Genomic DNA, 14,089 nt, shown 5'->3' on the forward strand with positions numbered 1-14,089 from the left:
CTTAACATCGTAATTATGACTGCCGACCGACGACAATGACAAACGCAGGACTCAGCACACTCTGTGCGAGGAAATAAAATTGTGCACGCTATAAATCATCAAGGTTTCCAGAGATTTCAGGGGATATGTATTTATGTTGAATATTTACTTAAAGGTACTTATTAATTTGTTTTTCTTACTGCCCACTTTACAATGTTGAAAGTTTGTTCCTAGGTACTCTTTTAAATTAAATAAAGTATAGATTTTATAGAAAGATCACCATAGATTAAAGGCATGTAATTGTTTAAGTTTTCTTTCTTTTTGTGAAATATTTGGATTTGATTTTCAAGACACACTTATGTAAACTAAGACTTAATTTTTTTTTGAATGTATACAATTTCTATCCTTTTACCTTTTAAAATTAATTTGCTCTTAGAATGGTTTATAAAATATTTATTAAATGATTACAGTTACGGAGGCTTTCAAACTTATTGTAAGCTCAGTAATCACTGAAAAAACTGTCTTCTTTTCACTTTTATCTAACTTTGCAATCACCAAAAAAAAAAAAAAAACTGGTAATTAAATTATTTCTTACATAATATTTAACGAATCGAAAAACTATTTCATGCGAAATGCCTGGTCAATACACGAACTACTGGTTCATCCGAGTGGTAATGGTGCTGCTTCGCTGTTTGTGGGCCATGTTCTATCTGTGGGGAATGATCCATGCTGCTGCCATTCTGCCGGTTCCAGTGGAGTGCTGGACGCCAGGTTTCTGGAGCAGCAAACGCTACTATGTATTAGGATACAAGAGCCTGATCGACTTTGATATCAAGACAGAGCTTTGTATCCATATCCTGGTGAATTTCCTGATGTACTGTCTGTTTCGCTGCTGCAGCTGCAGTTTCTTAGGAGCCCGATATCTGGTCGGTAATGTGAACAAACCCCATATGGATTATGGCCTATTGGTCTTCAAAGCTCCGTATCTAATTGCCTTTCTTGTCTGCTGGGTGGTCAGCACCTCAATCACGGTACTCGGAGTGAATCTTGTGGCTAAACAGGATCAGAGTGACTCTATTTATAGTCTGTACGGTCAGTTCGGCATTGCCCTGCTGTTCAAGCTCCTGGTTGTGGCCAATTTCTATTCGGTCTGTCTAAAGACCTGGGCCTATTTGAAGATATTCGAGGCGGAATCCAATGAAGGTCTGATCACAAACCAAAATTTCGGCGATCACTTGAATTTACTCTTTCGCGTTTGAGAAAGTTCAATGATATTTTTACCACCTATTATTGTTATTTTGAGGGAAAAAAAAAGTTGGCTGATAAAAAATGTTCTTGTTTTATGGGATTTTTCACTTAAGTTTGAGTATAGGGTATCCCTAATTCCACATTTTGCAATCCAAAACATCTTGTTTGTCTATTTATGCTCATTATGTGCGTGTCTGGGTCGGTTTTTGTTTATTATTTCTGACACAATTACTAAGCACACGTCACGGATTTGCACTTTCGCTAATGGAACTCACCGCCATACACACGCTCGCCAGCACACTGTCATATTTCATAGACCAGCTTTGTTTTTATTTTCCTTCTGTTTTAATACAAATTTGCATTGTTGTGCGAATGTGGGTCAAGAGCGTTGAATCCTCCACACACACACACGGTGACGCTCAAATACGGGGAAAAGTGATACACGTGTGCTGGAGCTTTTGCTTTCGTCCCCACTCAATATTCGCAATAAAAAGGAAAGCGAAGGACAGGTGGAAAGTGCAGGTGATGTGTGGCTTATGATTGATTTCATATCCTTTGGGGATTGCCGCTCAATGGAAGCTGAAAATTGGGTTATAAGAAATAAGAGAGACACAGAAAAAAACTAAAAACCTTGATTTGAAAGGAATGTTAAAAAAACCGAAACGGGCATGCAAGTTAAGCAAACTCCAGGGAGAGCGAAAAACGGGCAGCGTGTTAGTCAGTCAATCAGTGGGACGTGACCAATTGCCCCAAAGCCTGGGCACATGCAAATCCAAGTCCCATGCCAAGGTGTGCATCTCCGCCCACTGTGCAAACGCCCACCGCCCCCGGAAGTGCATGCCATGCCCACACAGAAGCACTGACATTTTGCCAGAAAGAAAAGCAAACTCAATTTGTATGCCTCGCCAACAGGCAGGACATCGGGACATCAGGACATCAAGCAGATAGCAGATAGGAGTTCGCAGGACGAAGGACGAAAGCCGCAGACACAAAAAGCAACATGCATACGGCCTGCTGACAACTTTTCCGACACTCCAGCTTGGATTTTGGACTTATGCGGTCCTGTGACAGGACACGCAGTGTACGTGATCGGCTTTTAACATGTGTTGCACGGCCGGCGACATGTGCAAATCTCTGCCAGAAAACTTTGCACTTGGAAAAACTTATACAGAAAATGTTTAAGTGCTAAATAAACTTGTATTGATTTAAATAAACTAGTTAAGTGGCAAGGATATGGGGTACTTTTTTATTCTTTCAAAAGTTTTTGTATTTATTTTATAAAGTAAAACTCGATTATTAAATAACGATTTCACAAATGATAAAACAGGTCGAGTCTTTAATAATATCTTTTAAATGTTTCGAATGCTGAATATAAACTTATTAAAAGTATAACTTTGTATTTCTAAACATTTTTAAATTAATACACATTAAAATTAATACACATTATTTGAACATCCTATTAATCCGTTTATTTAACTTTCATATTTGACTTTTAAGTTTGTTTTTTATATACAAATAAACTAAATGTTAAATTGTAAAATATAGCACTTTTTAAAAAGATTAAAACTTTAAAGCAAAAATCAAAAAAACAAAATTTAACTTTCTATAATCTAATTACAATATATGTCTAAAGTAAAGATATATTTTTGTTGTGTACATTTTGGTATGGCTCCAAGGCAAAAAGAAAAAAACTCTAGAAAAGGAGAACAAATTTTTCCTCAGGTAGAAGATTAAAACGTGGAATGAATTGGAGACAAATTCTATTTACGGGGCGTACGAGTCCTAGTTGATTACTGACCGAGCAGCCGCAACAGCTCAGATCGGCTCAGCCTGTCTAACTAGTTGCAGCCACATCCTGGCCCGGAAAATGTCACAGCACAGCTATTTGCACGTCTTGCTGATATTTTTAAATATTTTATAAATAAACATAAATGCAGCAGCGGCAAATGGCACGTGCCGTTCGGCCGGGTCACGATATTTAGCGGCCTTGTGTGCGTAATTTTATAAAATAGCACATGCCATAAGTCCTGGGCCAGGACTCTTCCGATGCCAGTCCTCTAGGCCTCGGCCAAATGCTTATCTTGGCCCAACTCCAATTACGCTTAGCGAATTAACACAAACCCACTTTCCCCCTGCCCTCTGGCAATATTTGCATGGCCCAGTGGGCTAACTTGGCCCGCAGGCAAAAGCGAAATTTCGTTGCGGAAATTGGCCAAGTTAAATGTATGCACTTTCGTAGCGTAAAAATCTCAACAAAAAAGGAACATTTTTAAATGAGAACTTTCTCTGAATTTGCATAAATGCAGAAGTGAGCAATGGGAAAAGATGACAAAAATGGGAAACGACAGCTGCAATGATGTAATCTTGCGGCTGACAACGTAGAAAAAAGCGCGTTTTTACAAGGCTATGCATAGTTTAATGACTTTTTCCTGTGGCCCGAAGCACACGTATTTCCTGAGCATTTTTACACAATTACTGGCTAATTAGGATGAGCTTGTGCTGGGGCAAAAAACTGAGTTAAAGTGGCACGTAGTGAAAGACACGCGTGACTTAACCGCAACCACATGCATCCTGGGCCAGCTGTGAGCTTAATTTGCGGTCAGTTTCCTCCATCCATCCATCCATCTGGTCCGCACTTGGTCTGGATTATATATGCGTCCCGCTGCGCCCAACGTTGCGTATACGTAATGAGATTAGCCGGAAAACGTGGTCAAAAGAAGAAGCATTTATGCTAAACATTCTGAAGAGCGACGAGGGAATAATTCGCTTCGTGATTTCGATTATTTCTCTTTTTTACAAGCAATCTGGGATCCGTGGAAAAATTATGGCCAGTGTTGGGCTATAAAATACAAAGTGGTGGTCAGATAGCGAAAAACTATAACAATAAATTAAAGTAAAAACCACACAAACTCAGTTGAAGCTGGCATAAGGACCCTGGCTAATTGAAAAAAGTTCACAACAAATTTCGAGAAACAATGTTTGAGTATCATCTAAAGTTTCAATTGGCCAAGAAACACCAGACAAGTTTGGACACTCTTTTATATGTATTTCGGGGCGTTGGCCAAGTAACCATTTAAGCGCAACTAGAACACTAATTCACACAAACTATCCGTTTCTTTTCGCTTTGCCCGCAGATCTGTGCCATGCTGCATTGAAGATTCAGTCCACTTTCCGTGGCCACTTGGCACGAAAACTGGTCAACAAGGATGCGCCCGAGGACGAGGACATCCAGGAGATAACCAAGAAGGTGGCCGAGGAGTTGGACATAGATTTAACCGATCCCGAGCTTAACAAGGCTGCCACCAAAATCCAGGCCTCGTTCCGCGGCCACAAGACCCGCAAGGACACCAACGCCGAGTAAGGAGTCCACAGATGCACATGTGGAATTTTTTTGGTCCTGGCTGGTCGAGGCACAGATGAAGCGTCAACTAATGCATACGCAAGTGAATAAAAAATTTGGTAAATTGTAAATGTGTAAGAGGCCAACCAAGATGAGGGAGGGCACACAATTGTAAACTTTTTAGTGAATATGTTTTAGCCCGAACGGCAAAAAACCCCAAATGATTCTCATAATAATTATATAAACTAAGTCGAAAGCAAGGTTACGTATTATTTGCAAAGCTTTAATAAATTAACAAAGAAATCACATTGTGCGAGAAATGATTCGGAATAAGAAGATATTTACGGAAACATATTTGCGGCTTGTCATGTTTTGATTACTAACCTTTAGAACCGTAAATTTGCGTTAGTTAATGTTTAATTAAATCTAATTTGGTTTTTGGACAACTCAATTAATCCCAAGACAGTAACTAAAACCAAACTAAAGTAAACTAAAGTTAAATTTTCAAAGAAAAACCTAATGTTACAAGAAAAGTAAATAAATAAAAGGCACGATGTTCCATAAAGTTTATTGTAGGAAAATGCGAAACCAAACAAAACAAGACAAATGCAAGGAAAATGCTGAACAAATTTTTTGGAAATCATTTCCATTTTGTCTGGCCAATGCCAAAAGTAAAAAATTAATTGTACCTACATGCATTCACATGACATGAAGTAAAAACCAAAGAAACTCAATGTTGTTTCAAATTAAGGCAAATTAGGGGTACCCAAGCAACATGATGCAGCTTCAAAACGTCAACTCAACAATTTTTCAGCCCCCGGGCTCTATATAAACTGATAAATCAATGAACATGAAGATAACTAATCTGGTGGCACAATTTTCGTTTTTCTACCAAGTGTATTACATATTTGTCTACTTAACAATTGATCCTCGAGAGGGAAACTGAAATACACATATATATATATATATATATATATATATATATACCTATACAAAGGCAAAGAAATGTATTAGAGCGAGTTGAATTGGAAAATATTTTTTTTCGGCCACGGCTGAGAAAATTGTTACCATGTGGGCAACCAAAGCCACTAAAGAAATATTTAAAATTCAAATCAATTAACTACAAAGAATTAATAACAAGCTAATGAAGATAATTGAAATTATATTAGAGATCAAAGTCAAATTCGAATAAATTGCATAAAATTATTACATTTAAAAAACAGATGGGTAAAACCAGTTATATGTGGATAATTGACAAGAAAAAACCAAATATGAAAGCAAACCATATACAAGCCGATGAAACCAAAACAAAGAATGTCCCAACTAAATTTTAATTGAGTAATAAAAATAAATACAATAAAGATGCCAACTTTGATTATTTTAAATGGTTCAATGACAGGTAAGTAATGTCTGCTTTTATTCATTATTGGTAGCTAAAATTATTTTATTGACAGAAAATAAAATTTTGGTTTAATCCTAATCTAAATTTAATATTTTCAAAGCTCTCAGAGGAAAGCACTTAATCTTTATGGCATCCTCACATAATCATAATCATTTGCTGGCCAGTTTGGCACTAGTCCTTAACCATTCTCAACCACTCACTACACATGGCCAACATTTAACGATTTTTAGTTGCCACCTCAAGAGCTGGAGAACTCCTCCTCCAAAAACAGTGGCTTCCTGCGGCGATGGTGTGCTGCCACTGTAACTGTCAGTCGTCAAGGACATTTTAACGTTTTAAAGGATGGTGGTCCGAAAACAGTTGAATCTCTGCTGAATTTTCCAACAACTTAATGGTTGGAATATATGTAAGTATTTTCTTGTGCATTTTACTGATGGGTGGGTCGGAGAAACCACTATATTCAGGTGGCTTGTGGCTCACAATTTTTGAGATTCTCTGGCCCACTGTGCCAACGACTGACATGAACTTCAGTGACAGTTTTAGCACGAGAAATTTTCATGACAATGACGTTGATGTGGCTGACTCTGACAATACTTGACCTAGATGGGCCTGTGTAAATTATCTAGTGGAGGTAAGTCCCGGGCACTTGAGACGCCAGAGGACCAGTAAAGGGACTTTCAGCGCATTATCCTTTGGGCCAGTGTTTACGGCTTTCAGGCTCAGTCAAAGGCAGCAAGTATTTGAGCGGAAAATGCTCTGTGAATTTTCCCCCTCCCTCCAAATCCACAGAGAGTGCTTCGTCAAAATTTGGCAAGTGTAGGTGTGACTTCCAAATTGAACCTGCCACCAGAAGGACAGCGAGATAGCGCGAGAAATTTGCATTCCACAGCATCGTGCATGCATGTCAATTGGGAATCCCCAGTCCTCAGGCGCACCGCGTGGATGTTTTAAAGTGCTCCGGAGCATTGAGTTAACTGCTTTTTCTGTTTTTTTTTTTCGTGCGGCGTCGCTTTACGGCTCGCAAATATTTCACCCCGTTGAATTTATGCGTGCTGAAAAGAGGAAGCCATGTTGGCGATGCAACATGGCGTATGCGCAATTTATGAGGCTTTCAAAACAAAGCGATGTGCAAGTGCACAGCAACACCGAACAGAGGAGCAGGAGCTAAAATGGAGCAATCGCCTGTGCATTGAGTGCCCTGAAGGGGAAACAAATGTCACTTTAATAGTAGTTGCCAACGCGCCTTTGACGAGAGCTAAATTTATCGCTGCAACCACTTAATTTGTGTTGGATAAAAATAAAAACGTGGTGGCGGATTTAATTTTTCCTGCCGTTTTTGCTCATAAAATTCGCCGACACTTCCGTTCAGACAGTGCTCCCTAACATTTATCGCACATTTGCAGCGGTACACACATCGACATTCAATTTCGAAAAACCTCGCTCGCGCGGTGGCAGCCGTCAGCAGCCAATGCCACCAAAATCCGTGCCAAATAAGCAACAGCCTCACATCGGTGTCACCGGATGCCACTCCCTGCACTGTCCTGGCCTCCCACATCTGCATCTGCTTTAGCTGCAAAAACTGTCACCTTTTAAGCTGCTTTCAAACCGTTAAATGTGCCACGGAGACGCAGAGTCCTCGACAACCCCAACTGATTCCAAATTGGGGAATGGTATTGTCAAACTAAATATGTGGTTACTAACACTTCTGATGCGATATACGTATGTTCAGTGTTATAAGTTCCTGAATTTCATTTATTTGTAATTGCTTAGAAAGCTTACAATTACAGCTATGTTAGCAGCAGAAAAAAACTAGACTCAATCTATAGCTTATCATGTTGCTCACCTCAACTGTAAACTACATTTTTTAAATTTGTCCCAGTTTGGACAACTTTTATACTTATGGTTGTTTCCCATTTGAATAACAAATTCTGTTTCTCATTAAATCTCATACATTTTAAAGGAAAACTTTCGAGTGCATGTGGACAGAGAATTATATTTTGTTTAACGAATATTATGTATGCGTCCAGTTGAACCACAAAATGTTGTGCTGGCGTTATTGTAAAAGTTGAAAAGTAGAAGCGACATATTAAAAGTGGAGCGTGACTTTGGAACTAGTTTCGTTTTCAAGTTGGAAATTTAAAGTATATAACTTTTTAATATAAATAGTAGCAGATTATATAGCAATTAGTATAGCAAATGTTTTATCAACTAGACTTAAAATAAGTATTCAAACATTTTTGTAAAAGGAAATGCATTTTACATCAGTATAGTACTCAACAAATTGTACTGTCTTTATGATTGCAATTGGCTGGCCAACTGCCATGACTTTCTCGCCCTTTTGCATAAATGCTGCCTGTTAACAAGTCGTTTTCAATCGCTTTCTCCTTTCATAGTGCACTTTGATTGCTGATGTTCATTATGCAAACGTCTTATAAATCAACGCAGCAATTTATTGTTTTTTATTTTTTTCATTTTTTGTCTCTTTTTAAAAATATTTTACTCTTTTGATTCTTCACATGTTTATTTTATTAATATAATGTTCGAAATTTGAAAAACACGGAGGAGGCGGACAATAATGAGGATTCCAACGAGGATTATACTGTTTTTTCCTTGAAAAGTAATTGAAAATTACCTTCCGGTTCCAAAAGATATGACTTCAAATCACTTGCATCCTTTTTTTCTTTTACGCACATATTTCTCAAAGATATAAATCCTGTGGGACACTTCTTCATTTTTTCAGGGGACCTTATTGCTTTTTTTTCTGGGAAATATCCAGTCATAATTTGACTTAATTTGACACACCTCTGCTTTGATGACAACCAGTATGAGCCACCTGAGGGATTTCAGTTACGAATATTATGCATATTATATTCTGTTGTAGGTAAATAATACATACGTCGGCATTCTACTGGAGGTTTTGTAGTCGGTTCTGCGTAGCAACGTCCACTTTTTTTGTTAAAAACATATCCTTCCGGACACCCGCAGCTTAGATCGAGAAAGCTCAGGGCTAAAAGCAAATATAAATACCTTCGATCCATGAGAAATCCAAAAATGATGTGAAGTATTGTATCGATGATTTGGCTAAGATGCTTTAGCCAAGAAAATTTGTATTGGCTACGGTGATTTTTCATAGCACAGAACAAAAATCGTTCAGAACAAACTAAATTTGTTACAAAAAAAAAATCAAAGATAAATTTATTAAAAATTGACGCCAATTGTATGTCTACGGGTTTTTTTTTTAGATCTAAGCAAACTTTTTTTTTCCAATTTTTTTAAGCATTATAAAAGTGTAAACACCTCATAAGCCTCATAAGCCTCATAAACCTCATAAAGTTGTTTATTTTAAACTTTATAAAGATATTTTAAACTAAATAATTGAAATAGATTTAAATTGAGGTTTCTGATGCTATTATAATACAGTTTAAAACTGCCAAAAATTAAATTTGTTATTAAAAGTTATTAAAAATCCATTTATATTTTAATTTGTTTGACGTTAACCCACTAATTGCAAAACCTTAAAATCTAAATCTTATCTAACCAACGCAAATCAAGACTAATATACATTTGTTTCCAGCTGCTCCCACAGCAATTTTAGTGTCATTTTATTTAATTATCGGGTGGAATGAGGACGCATATGTAAATGTGTATTGGGGGTTTGGGATTGGGGGTCTTCGTTTTGCATGACCAGCTATTCACCTGACTGTAATTACTTTTACTCAACGCAGAACGAAACGGGGCGGTAAATTTAATTTACCGCTCTATTATCCAATTTGCACACGACAGACGGAAACTCACAGATAATAATAATAAAACTATAGCGAGGCAAAAAATCGATAAACATTCAAGAATTTTTCATGTACACGTACTGCCGTTTGCGGATATTTTGACAGGCAATCTTGATTATATTTTGTTGCACAGCTCGCTCGTTAATATTTATTTTTGTGCTACCTGAATGCATAAATGTAGTGAAAAGTTTTGCTCTTTCAATGGCTATTGATTGGTTAGCAAACAATTCACATACAATAGAGGTGTTTGTTTTTTATTCGCTGAGAAAACTTCTAAAAATGAAGTGGCTTCAATGATTAATGAAAATTCTTAAGGGAGGACCAACCCTTTTCAACCTTTCTAGCAATTTTGAAGACACATCTTGAACTTATAAGAGTTTTGATTACGGCACAAATTGTTGCCCATTTGCTACATATTGAAACAAGTCGATAAAGGGTTGTTTGAAAAATTCCCTAAAAAGGTCTTGCAACACCATGGCCCTAAAGTATCACTTTGTTTTGCCAGGAAAAAGCCAACTCAACCAACCAAGAGAATGGCATTTAATTTTTCACATTTTTTGTCTCCTCTTTATTTGTCTGGAAATCCTTTTATTTCTGCAAATGTTATAAATTATGTTTATGCTTTTGTGGGTTTATTCCTGGCTTAACCCAGAAATTAGTTGTCATTACTTTTAATAGTCTCGCCTCACCTTTTTTTATAGTTATTAATGCTGCAGACCCTAATGGTCTGTTTGGGTTCATTAAGTCCGACAGGAGTGAGGTCCATTGTCTGGCTATGAGCCGAAGTAATATTTTATACACTTTTTTGTCATTGGGTTCCACTGCCTACCCAATGGACATTTGCCGTAGCCACCGACGGCTTCGAAAATCATAATCAATACTACAATGAAGGGAGAAAGTTTCATTTCTAGTGAACCATTTCCCAGTTTTGTGCCCCACTCGCCTCAACTTTATTGATTAGCCAAGGTTTGGGCCTTTCAGCTCCGAGGCGATTGTCACACAACTGCCAGGTTGCTTCGCTCCAGAGGGAGTAGTCCGAAATGAAAATGACAAATTACTGCGCCACCACCACACCTGGCAGTGTGGCAATCGAAGAAGTACAAAATGAAAATTTAGCCACGAACACGTTATTGGCCGCAGGCTCAGACCATTGATTGCGTTCTATGATAAAGTAGGGTTTTCGGTGATGTTTGAAAATGGATTAGGTACTTAAATTTAGATTACTCATGACCTTATATTCTTTAAACAATATAATGTATTGTCATTTATAGCCTTTAGTAACGCATATTGATTTCTTTTAATTGGACTTGCAACTTATATAACAATAATTCAATTCGATTCTAAAGTTTTCAAAACAACGCCCTCAGGCCTTCAACATTTTGCTTTTACTCTTACCTTAGTGCCGACACAGTTTACAATTTAAACAAAAAGTCGTGTGTCAATGGGGCGTATTATACAAACTTTGCTCACCATGTCTTGGGGAAAACTTAATTTTTAAAATTCTTCTGTTATATAAATAAAGCTGAGAAAATGGTTTTTAACACCTTCTTAAACAAAGTTTCAATACAAGTGATGGCCAGAATTGTAATAGCTGTGTAGACTGTAACAAAGAAGAATTAATAGTTATTTCTCTTTTTTTCGTCACCATGGAGATGCAAAAGAGGCCAAATTTAACATATCTAAGCCTTTAAGACTTTTCCTGCCTCTTCAGATATTCCTTATCCTCACGAAATTCGTATATAAACACCTTTGCAGCGAGAAAACAACTTAAACACCGCTTAATGGGTCTCAGTCGGGCTCGGCGAAAGTCAATTCAATTTGCATAATTTCCATATTAATAGCACTGGATGGCACCACAGCAGAGACACAAAACTGAGCCGATGGAAGTGTCTCGCTCTCCATCCGTCTCGCTGGCAATCGGGATGTATCCTGGATATCCTTCCCTTTCGATGGACCATCGTGTAGCCACGGATGCGCAGAGACGGAAGGACACTGTCGCTGTTTATGACAGCTGTGATTGAGGCCATCATTGACAGCGTTAGCTGCTCGCTGGAAATGGCCAGTTGGCCCTACAATCACAATCGCATGGGTTGTCCTGTCGCTAATGGAAAAATGGGTGCAATTGTGGCTTATGAGAAATTAGTGGTTACACAGAGGAAAATATATACTTTAGAGGACAGTTAAAAATGTAGGATTATATATTTTTTTATGTCCGCGTTTGGTTTTTTTGTTTTTAATGATCTTAGCTAAATTTATAGCTAAGTGCATTAAGTTTAAAAAAAAAAAACTTCTGAAATTCTTCAGCTCTGACTTTATTATTTTGAAACTTAATATCAAATCATTTGAAATCAAGATTTGCATCAAGTGCTCTCCTTTATGCATATCCTTTTAAATAAAATGATTTCGAGGCTGCAATATTTTTAAACGATATGAACTTTTGAATTAAATTCCAAATATTGTATTGTATATGTATTTAATAGCGTATTAAATTATAAGCTTTATACTTGTAGCGTAAGGAAAAACCCATTTTGTAATAAATTAAATCAAATAAAAACATTTAAGACAATAAGCCCCCTTATACAATTCTTATACTTTTTTATACCATTTAAGAATTTTACTCATAATGACACACATTTTACGTTAACCAAATACGAATCAACAAAGAAGGCACCAAACTATTCTGGAAAAACAAAAATACATTTCTGATAGTGCCCTATATGTCTTTTGATTTATTTTTTGATAATTTGGGACGCTACTTATTTTAAATGTATATTTTTTCTTGGCGCAGATACTTCTAAGCGAAAAATCTCTATAAGGTCTCTTCACGCCCATAAAGAAGGCTTTTGAGCCCCGCGTAATAAGCTGACAAATTGGGATGCAGATCATAAATCCGCACAGACGGCTCGGCACCCGCATTGTGCTCGTTCGGGGCGTAATAAAGCAATCTGCGGGATATCGGGCCGACAAACTACTTCGCACTTTCTCTGCTTCTTCGCCAGGAAAATCTTGCAGGTGCAGTCAGAGGTGCTGACACACACAGCACACAGGCTCACCTATGACAAACATGTCTTATCAACATTTATGGCACTTTTATGGGCCGCTGGCACACTCACGTGCCCGTTAAGCTTTGGCGTGAGTTCTGCGAGATTCATTGGAGCGCAAAATGGAGCAATAATCCGGGTAAAGTTTCCAGGTGCAAATGCGATGCCGATGGGAAAGCACCTGCATAATAAATAGCTGCACTTTTCGACGGAGTGTGGGTCAATCGTTAATTGAACACACTATGTTTTTCCATTTTTTTTTAATATTACCGGTCATTAAATTATTGAGTCGCTATATAGATTACCCTTGACCACCCACCTCAGACACAGCATCATCAGCATCATCATGATTGTCCACGATGATGGCGCACATCTGAGTTCTATTGGGAGTTAAAAAAAAATGGCAATGTTCAACATACATCAAGGCTATGCAACAAAAAACGTTAATACATTTTCCGAAACAGGGTGTCTTTAAGGGAATACAGAATATAAGCGAGCTTTAACGTATGAAAAATTCAAATGGTTCACCTATAATTACAAGTAAGTCGATACTTGTATGCCCCCTGAATCCCTTTAAATATTGATTAACAGATTACCCTGTTTTACTGCCAATTCAATTGGCCTGCTATCATTTCTCATGGCCGGGGCACGTTGCAAAACCTTTAAATATTTGATATGGCAAATAATTTGATTGGACAAAGATATTTTGTATCCAGTGTTAAGTTGAAAAGGTAAGCACCCCCCCGGTGGATATTCACCTCAGCGCCAGACCTAATGAACTGGACATTGCTATGTATAGGAAACGGAGTCCCAGTCCCTCTTTATTTCCTCTGTGGACTGGCCATCGCGTTCTACGGCCATTTATGGCTTTCATCTGGTAATCAATGTAATAATTGCCAAGTGCCTTGATTACTGTGCTGTTGCATTTCGGTTTCGTCGGAATTGTTGCTTTAATTATGTGGAGCCGAGCCGTCCACTAATGAGTCGTCCAGCTCGTCGATGGAGATGGTCCTAATTAGTTGGTTGGTTGCTAGGTGGGAACTCTTGGACGCTGGCAATCGATGAGGTTAAATGGACCTAAAGCTAAAGCGAAAGGTTAACGGATGGCAAACGCTGGTCATTAAGAGCCAGTTTCAGTTGCCTGCGGATGGAGAAAAAAATCTGATCAAGTTAATGTTATATAGACCAATCATTAAGATTTCCCTTTCTAACTCAGTTTTCAGAAAATTAAGCATTATATATTATATAACCCATCACATAAAAAGGAGAATCATACCTTACTTTTCATATTCAT

At 37.7% G+C, this 14,089-nt stretch overlaps 3 protein-coding genes across 5 annotated transcripts in view; 2 read left to right on the plus strand and 1 right to left on the minus strand.

Annotated features, from left to right (window-relative positions):
* LOC128253791 (uncharacterized) overlaps positions 1-5,915 on the plus strand; it is a 39,649-nt gene extending 33,734 nt beyond the window's left edge. For all 3 annotated transcript variants that reach the window (XM_052982470.1, XM_052982473.1, XM_052982472.1), the window contains one exon: positions 4,362-5,915. In XM_052982470.1, the coding sequence (XP_052838430.1) occupies positions 4,362-4,588 (227 nt within the window). In that variant the 3' untranslated portion in view covers positions 4,589-5,915. The remainder of the gene's footprint in view (positions 1-4,361) is intronic.
* LOC128253794 (uncharacterized) lies at positions 447-2,513 on the plus strand. The gene has a single exon (XM_052982476.1). It carries the CDS (start codon positions 612-614, stop codon positions 1,236-1,238), a length of 627 nt encoding a protein of 208 aa, XP_052838436.1. The 5' UTR covers positions 447-611; the 3' UTR covers positions 1,239-2,513.
* Positions 5,916-10,304: 4,389 nt separating the features above from the next.
* LOC128253796 (uncharacterized) lies at positions 10,305-10,757 on the minus strand. The gene is given in 3 exon segments (XM_052982478.1): positions 10,305-10,450; positions 10,452-10,464; positions 10,529-10,757. Coding segments are annotated over 3 exon segments (237 nt in total). The 5' UTR covers positions 10,660-10,757; the 3' UTR covers positions 10,305-10,357.
* Between the last annotated feature and the right edge of the window lie 3,332 nt (positions 10,758-14,089).

The sequence above is a fragment of the Drosophila gunungcola genome, assembly GCF_025200985.1.
Source record: "Drosophila gunungcola strain Sukarami chromosome 2R unlocalized genomic scaffold, Dgunungcola_SK_2 000004F, whole genome shotgun sequence".
NCBI classification, from domain to species: Eukaryota; Metazoa; Arthropoda; class Insecta; order Diptera; family Drosophilidae; genus Drosophila; species Drosophila gunungcola.

Excerpts from the sequence above, each read along its gene's own strand:
- LOC128253794 (XM_052982476.1), top strand. The coding sequence starts at position 612 with ATGCCTGGTCAATACACGAACTACTGGTTCATCCGAGTGGTAATGGTG.